At 42.1% G+C, this 7,387-nt stretch overlaps 1 protein-coding gene across 1 annotated transcript in view; it reads right to left on the reverse strand.

Annotated features, from left to right (window-relative positions):
• The window catches only part of LOC149322621 (keratin, type II cytoskeletal cochleal-like), a 28,974-nt gene extending 22,227 nt beyond the window's left edge, over window positions 1-6,747 (reverse strand). Inside the window, exons 1-2 of the mRNA XM_089480466.1 lie at window positions 6,149-6,747; window positions 3,769-3,977 (exon numbers count right to left, since the gene is read on the reverse strand). Coding sequence (XP_089336592.1) covers window positions 3,769-3,977; window positions 6,149-6,574 — 635 coding nt within the window. The 5' untranslated portion in view covers window positions 6,575-6,747. The remainder of the gene's footprint in view (window positions 1-3,768; window positions 3,978-6,148) is intronic.
• Between the last annotated feature and the right edge of the window lie 640 nt (window positions 6,748-7,387).

Here is a 7,387-nt window from a genome sequence, read left to right on the forward strand (position 1 = left end):
GGATTACTAGTTATTGACTTTTCTCCTCTATAGGGACACACCCTGGAGGTTTATCTGGGCTGTTTGCTTTCCATTCCTGTCTGAGCCAGCTAGCCAACTGGTATTTTTTTAAAAAACAATTATGGATGTGGGTGGGGGAGAACAGGTGAGGAGCTGGCCCTTGTTGGACTCTCCCTAGGAGCCAGAGGGAACTCTTAATCCAAAGCAACGGCCAACCTTTGCTCCTCTTGTCTCCATAGAGTGCTTTTTCATAACAACAGGCAGGTTCTTTGTTTAATGCCTTGTTGTGGATGGATACAGTGTTTAAATTCTCCCCCCTCCCCTGCCCAACCCTTATCAGTCTTTTGCCAAGAGAAAGAGAGAGCAGAGAGAGCAATAATGACCTTTCACTCAATGAATACAATTTTTCAAACCAATTGCACAAAAAAACTAATCGGAATGGTAGGGATGTGCGTGTGTAGATTTTGCTTTTTGAGTGCATGCATAAAAATGGCATACAGGTATAAAATAAAATCGTGATTTCCAACGGCATTATATGACACCATATATGAAATGGCAGGGCTGCTCAAGTTCTATAGAATTGTTGACGTGGGAATAGGAGCTGAGAAGGAAAATTTCTTCTTTTAAACAACTGCTCTCAGAATGACAACTGCTGCTGGTCATGCTGGCTGGAGGATTCTGGGAATTTTGAATCAAAATAGGAATGTTTCCAATTTCTAATCAGTTGGCAGAGCATGCGGCTTGACCTGGGGGAGCTTAGTTCAAAATCCACACTCAGCCACAGATATGAATTTGGGTCAGCTGAATCTACTTTGGGTGTGTGTATGTATGTGACCAAGGTTTGCTGCCTAGAACTCCCTGAAATAATTTAAAACTGAATGAGTCAAAGGAGTCATGTAGCCCATCCCCATGTTTTATCTGTAAAACAAATCCTTTCGATACAATGCCTCACAGACAAGGCAGATGTCTCTCTCAATTCTACTTGCTAGGGAGCATGAGATGGAAAGTGCAGTTACACTTACATTCCACTTAGGGACTTCTCACAGGGGCAGCTGATTGGCAACTGCAGAAACAGAAGGCTGGATTGCCTGGACCTTCAGACCAGATCAACTCCGTCTTATGTTCTTCTGATTTTTACATCTCCCCAATCCAGACCACAATATGTCCTAGAAGACTTATACAGCTGAACCAAGGGCTTTTGGGCTGTGAGGAAAGGAATCTTGCCCACCCCAACCTCACAACACACACATAGCACCAAGAGCAAAAAATGCAGTGGCGTCATTAGGGCACTCCTAGGATAAGAGCCACCAAGCCAAGGGTGCCTCAGAAGTAGATCAGGATGCTATGAAAGAGAAAGGCTCCAGTCAACTTCATGCCAATGGCTGGTGGACTGCAGCACCCAAAGGCCTAAGTTGTTCTGGTCTAGCCACTCTCAAAAGGTGAGAAGCCTGCAGGAGTTTGTTGTAGGGTACCAAAAGCATCCCTGCCAGTCTCATTGCTGCTTTCAGGTGGGTGAATTGAGTCTGTGGGAGTCCAGAAGATATGCCTCCTTCACTATCAGGACTGCTTGAACCTTGAATCATTTTCAAGGGGGAAGGAGATAATTTTCATCTAGTCCTTTCCCCAGCATGGCTACTTTCAATGTGCAAAGAGCTGTGTGTAGGAGTGGGGAGGAACTTGCAATCTGCAATCTGAATGGTACAGTTCAAAGCTGGCTGTGTCACACCCATATACTATTTTGGCAAGACTGAAGCTGCCCTCAGGCTTGATATTTAGAAGACACAGGCTGAAGTCTTAAATGTCTCATGTCCCATACAGCTAAAATGCTACACAATTCTAACAGTTCTATACCTATAAATGTCTAAATCATTTGAACCCCTTTGGGGGGTGATTTTATCTTTGTTCTTTTTTTAAAAAAAAATCTAAATAGGTCCCTCCCTTTAATATGTATAGTGGTTGTAGAATATTGCCATTTCCCCTTAGAAAGTTCTCCTAGGATCAACAGGTCATAATTTTCTAACCTTTCTTTCAACAACCATTTAGTTCAGTGGTTATCATACTTTTGTCACCCATAGGTTTTGGATTTCAGTTCCAGAATCCCTCACTAATGGGCAAAATGGTTTCTGTAAATCCAAAATACCTGGAGGACCAATGTCTGAGAGCCCTGTTTTAGTTAGTATTCTTTCCAGGCAGAATTCAACTTTTCTGATTCTACCTTGAGGCATGGTATGCTAGATAAGGTTCACTAGCCACTTGTTCATGGCTACCTAACACAAAATATTTAACTCAATGCATCCAAGAGTGGCATTTACCTCACTCGTGTTGAAATCATATTGGAGAACCTCAGAAATCAGCTTATTTTCAACCCACAATCCAAGGGCTTTCCCCTCCTCTGATATTTCAGGTGATCACAATGACAGTTGTCAAACCTACATCATTCATGGTGTAATGTTTTAATCCATTAACAGTATTTCTTCTTGTCTAAATTCTTGACATTTTACTCTCTACACTGTAGAAATAATGCAGTTTGACACCACTTTAACTGCCATGGCATCATACTACAGATTCCTGGGAAATGTAGTTTTGAGAAGCACCCAGCACTCTTTAGCAGAGATGGCTAAAGGCCTTGTTAAACTACAAATCCCAATATTATATAAAATGGAGCTAGAACACCTAAAGTGTGTCACATTGCATGATTTTTATAGTATTGATGCACCCTAAATTCTTCTCTTAATCTGGTGCTGCAACACTTTTATATCAGCACAGCCCTACTACCTTTCCTAAGGTCACTTACAAAAATATTGAATAAAAGTGGCCCACCCACTGCATGATAGTGAATGATTCCTGAAAATCTGTGTGGCTAACTATCTGCAGTTTGGAAACTAGTTGAAGAGAAAGACCAGGGATTAGAATGGAAGCAATGCAGCGAGAATTATCCAGTGGTTGAAACTGTCTCAATCCTGTGTGCAAGCTGTTGCAACAGCACTCATGTTGGATTCTCCCTGCCATTCATGAAGACAGACTTTGGATGTTCATGGGAGCAGGTAGGAGAACAACAAAGACATCTTCAGACATTATGAAGATGTACTAGGCCTTTGAAAATCACCCAGCAGAAACCACCCTAAAAACAAGTTTATAATGGCATGTGTGATTTTTAAATCCACCATCCTCTGGAACTTCAATGGAGTTCCTCTCTGACCTTGCTAATGTATCTCCTCCATGTGGAAGTGGCATTAAACCTCACACTGATGCAAATAATCTAAGGGTGAATCCCAGCAAGGATATTGGTCTCCACTTATTTTGTTTTTGCATGCAAGAATGAATTTTATATATATATATATATATATATATATATATATATATATATATATACACACACACACACACACACACACACACACACACACACACACACACACATACATATAAATTCTCCCTACTGGATGAGATTATGAGAGGCTAGATGAATCTTTGATGATTTTTCACATTTGATGGACTTTTCCTGAAAATTTCATGAAGAGCTTTATGTTTGTGTATGCAAAAACATTGTACGTGTTTATAGGTCTCTGCTGCCCCTTAGCACACTTGTTTGGGAGTCAGCCTCGCTCAAACCAATGGGGGTTGACTCTCAAAGAAAAACTCACAGGGCTGCAGCCTTAATGTCTCTGATTTGAGTACAATTCTTTTAAAGGAGAACCTGAAATGCACCATGAAGATGCTGTATGAACCTCTCAGTCACAGCAAAAAACCGTTATAAAGATACATTACTTGTTCTTGAAATCCTCAACAAGATCCTGCATGTTCTTCAACTCTCCCTCAAGGCGTCCCTTGTCATTCAGCAGGCTGTCGAGCTGCCTCCTCAGGTTGCTGATATAGCCCTCAAAGAGGGGCACCAAGTTGCTCCGTGTGGTCTTGTGCTCCTGCAGGAGACTCCACTTGGTCTCCAGCATCTTATTTTGCTGCTCAAGGAACCGGACCTGGAAAATGCCCACAGGTGAAATTTCAGAAAGCCTTCCATTCTTCTTGCAAGGACTCAAATTGCCACAAAAGCAAGAGAAAATTAGAAGTCTACATGGCCCTCAGTTCCCAAATATGGTAGTAGATGTATGATACTAAAACCATCTGAGGAATGTTGGCCAGCTGAGGGTGTGGGAGGAAGGGAGACCAACTGCAGGGGCAGAGGGAGGCCAAAACTAGAAACTTCTAGATACAGAAGGTATGCAAAAAACAAAAAACACCCCATTTTTCAAAAGACTTTCACTTGTCAAATATTTAAGATCCAGAGCAGAGCCTGGGAATGCTACTTCTTTTGGACTAGACTGTCCAGAATCCCCCAGCCCCCGTGGCCACTAGCCATGCATGCTTAGGAAAGTGCTGGAGTTGTAGTCTCCAAAAGTAACTTTGTCCAGCTGTGTCCAAGAAGCAGAGCTAGTTATGAACAGCCTCAACTTCAAATTGAGGCCTATGATTTGCAAGATTTTTTGATCTATGATACTGATTGAGATTTCACTCAAGTAATATCCTCACAGCTCAAGGTGGTTTACATTCGGTTTGACAGTCTCCCCCACCCTCCATTAACTGCCTTAAGAGCTGAGTTAGGCTGAAGGATAATGACCCAACATAGATCACCTAGATTACTTCCTCACTGACAAAGGATATTCCCTCACAGAGAGAGATCTTTCATTGTCTGAAACAATAGCCTGGTGATCACACTAGATGTGGATGGGTGGGCATGTGAATGGATCATGCTACATATTCTTTGTAATATGTGTAATATGTCACAGAACATATATTGAATCCAGTTGCCTATAGAGGTCATTTTGGATTAATTATAAAACTTACCACAGCTCCCCTTTAGGTAAAGAACAGATAAACCCAATTACACCAAATCATGGAAATGGATGCTTGTGAGATACTACAGAACAAAGAGGACAAATGTGTGTGTATTTGACAACACAATCCTCAGCATGTCTACTCAGAAGTATGTCCCACTGAGTTAACAAGGTATGGTTATTTCAAGGTAAGTTCATCTGAGCGTGCATCTACATTGTAGAAATAAAGCACTTTGACACCACTTTAAGTGTTGTAGCTCCATTCTGTGGAAAGCTGGGATTTGTAGTTTTACAAGGTCTTAAACCTTCTCTGCCAAAGAGTGTTGGTTCCCCAGGATTCTGTAGGGTGGTGCCATGGCAGTTAAATTGGTATCAAACTGCATTATTTCTACAGATTAACAGGGCATGGTTATTCCCAAGTATATGTCTCTAAGATTATATGTATGCTTATCTGGGAATAATTGCATATAGGACTGTAATCTGAGGCTATAGTCCTATATAAATGTACATTGATGAGATTATAAATGCATATGGCAGTAAATTTGTATAGGATTGTAACCTGAAACACATAAAGAGGTGACTCAAGGGATGGAAGCAGGTTTAACAAATTATATCCCCTTAGGGTGTGAACCTGTACTATTTTAGCTTGCAAGATATTGTGCACAGTAATGATGCTGTATTAACTGAGTGACTAATATGTGAAAGAAAATGCAACTAAAGTTAATTGATTTTAAAACAGGCAACCTTGCCCAGATAATGGGTCAAACAAAAATATGAATATTACAGAATCTGTTCCCTTGACCCTCTGTTTTTAGAGAAGTGGACTCAGAAGCTATGCCTTACTGTAATTCTGTGTTGTTTTGCATAAACATTCACACTCTCACACAAAACTTTTTCCCCTCTGGTGTGCTGGCCAACCATGTTGACAATGTGAAAGAATACAGATTCCATTTCCAGATCTGGAAGATGTTGCATCTTTTACAAACTGTTCTTGCACTTTGAAAAGTACTACAGCTGCAAATGCTAACAAAATTCCTCTATTCATGAGGCAGATGATCAGGAAAACCACCAGGATATGGCCAGCTCACCTGGGCTGTTGTGTTCTAACTCTGAGGTGGAGGAACTGGAGAAGGAAAGTTTTGTTTGCTGACTCATATAAAACATTCTGAGAAAGATCTGGAAGGGTTACTGGCTCTCTCTGACTGCAGAGCAATTTCAGTCCAGTGTGAGTTTGAGGGGGGACTTTGTTGACTTTAAGGATGTCAAGAAGTGGTCTCCTGTTGACTTTAAGCATGTTAATAAGTGGTGCATCTTACCTTGTCAATGAAGGATGCAAATTTGTTGTTGAGGGTCTTGATCTGCTCCTTCTCCTCCTTGCGCACCTTCTGGATGGTAGGGTCAATTTCCAGGTTGAGAGGAGACAAGAGGCTCTGATTGATGGTGACCTCTTGAATCCCTGGCGATGGAAGCCCACCACCAAGCCCTCCACCATAGGCACTGCCAAGGCCTCCGCCAAATCCATAGGAAGACCGGACACTGAAGGAGCTGCCTCCGCCACCACCTAGGGCAATCCTCTTGTTGCTTGAGCCCAGGTTGTAAAGGCTGGAGCTGCCAAAGCCTCCTGGCTTCCTGAAACTGCTGCCCCCTCCGACTCCACGAGATGAAGAGACAGTGCTGACTCGGACCTGGGAGAACCCACCAGGCCCAGCTGCTGAACGGGAGCTGTAACCAAACTGTGACATGGCTAATTGAGGAACAAAGCAGGGATAGTCAAAAAGTTACAGATGGAGGGAGTGGAATTTTTTTTACTTTACAAAAAAAATAGCCAGGAAGGTTCTGAGTGGAGAGAAAGAGAGAAGATTCCTCTGAGGCTGTGGTCTGGCACTTCCTCTCCTTTTATCCGCTAGAAAGAGCTGGGGGGCAGAAAAGGGATCATTTTACTGCCTGAAAGGACTGGGTGTGTCCTGGCTTCCGTCACACTCGCCTTCAACCTGCTGAGCTTCAAGCAGAGGAGGCAGGCAGGGAAATCAGCTCCACTCCCTGCACCTTGCACTTTTCCTTCTGTGGCTTTGCATCAGGAATCTCTCTCTTGGAATAGTTTAATAATCTTAAGCCTTCCCGCTTTTTATTTCTCTATGTGTGTATATAGAAGGAATTAGGGAAAGGTTTCACCCCCCCCTTTTTTTTTTTTTTTTTTTTTTTTTTTTTTTTTTTTTAGGTTTCCACTCAAAGCACACACAAAAGCCAAGATGGTGCAGAGTTTAGGAAAGTTTCTTATTTTGGATACTAGCATGCTGGAGCTTTGTAGGCCAAAAAGGATCCCCACTGCCACCAGTGTCTCTCTCTCTCTCTGTGTGTGTGTGTGTGTGTAAAAGAAGTGAAACAAGTAAGAAGCATATATATTAAAAGGGAGTAAGGGGAGAGAGAAAGGTATGCCAAAATGTGGCATAGGGAGCGTCACATTGGAGCCTAGCCACTGTGCACAAATGATGTGTCATTTCTGAAGCTTCTAGTTACTGTTTTCATCCCTTAAAAAAGGTAGATTCATCTATCTT

Source organism: Sceloporus occidentalis, unplaced genomic scaffold (assembly GCF_023333645.1).
Source record: "Sceloporus occidentalis isolate IW3139 unplaced genomic scaffold, rSceOcc1.0.p SCAF_1, whole genome shotgun sequence".
NCBI lineage: Eukaryota > Metazoa > Chordata > Lepidosauria > Squamata > Phrynosomatidae > Sceloporus > Sceloporus occidentalis.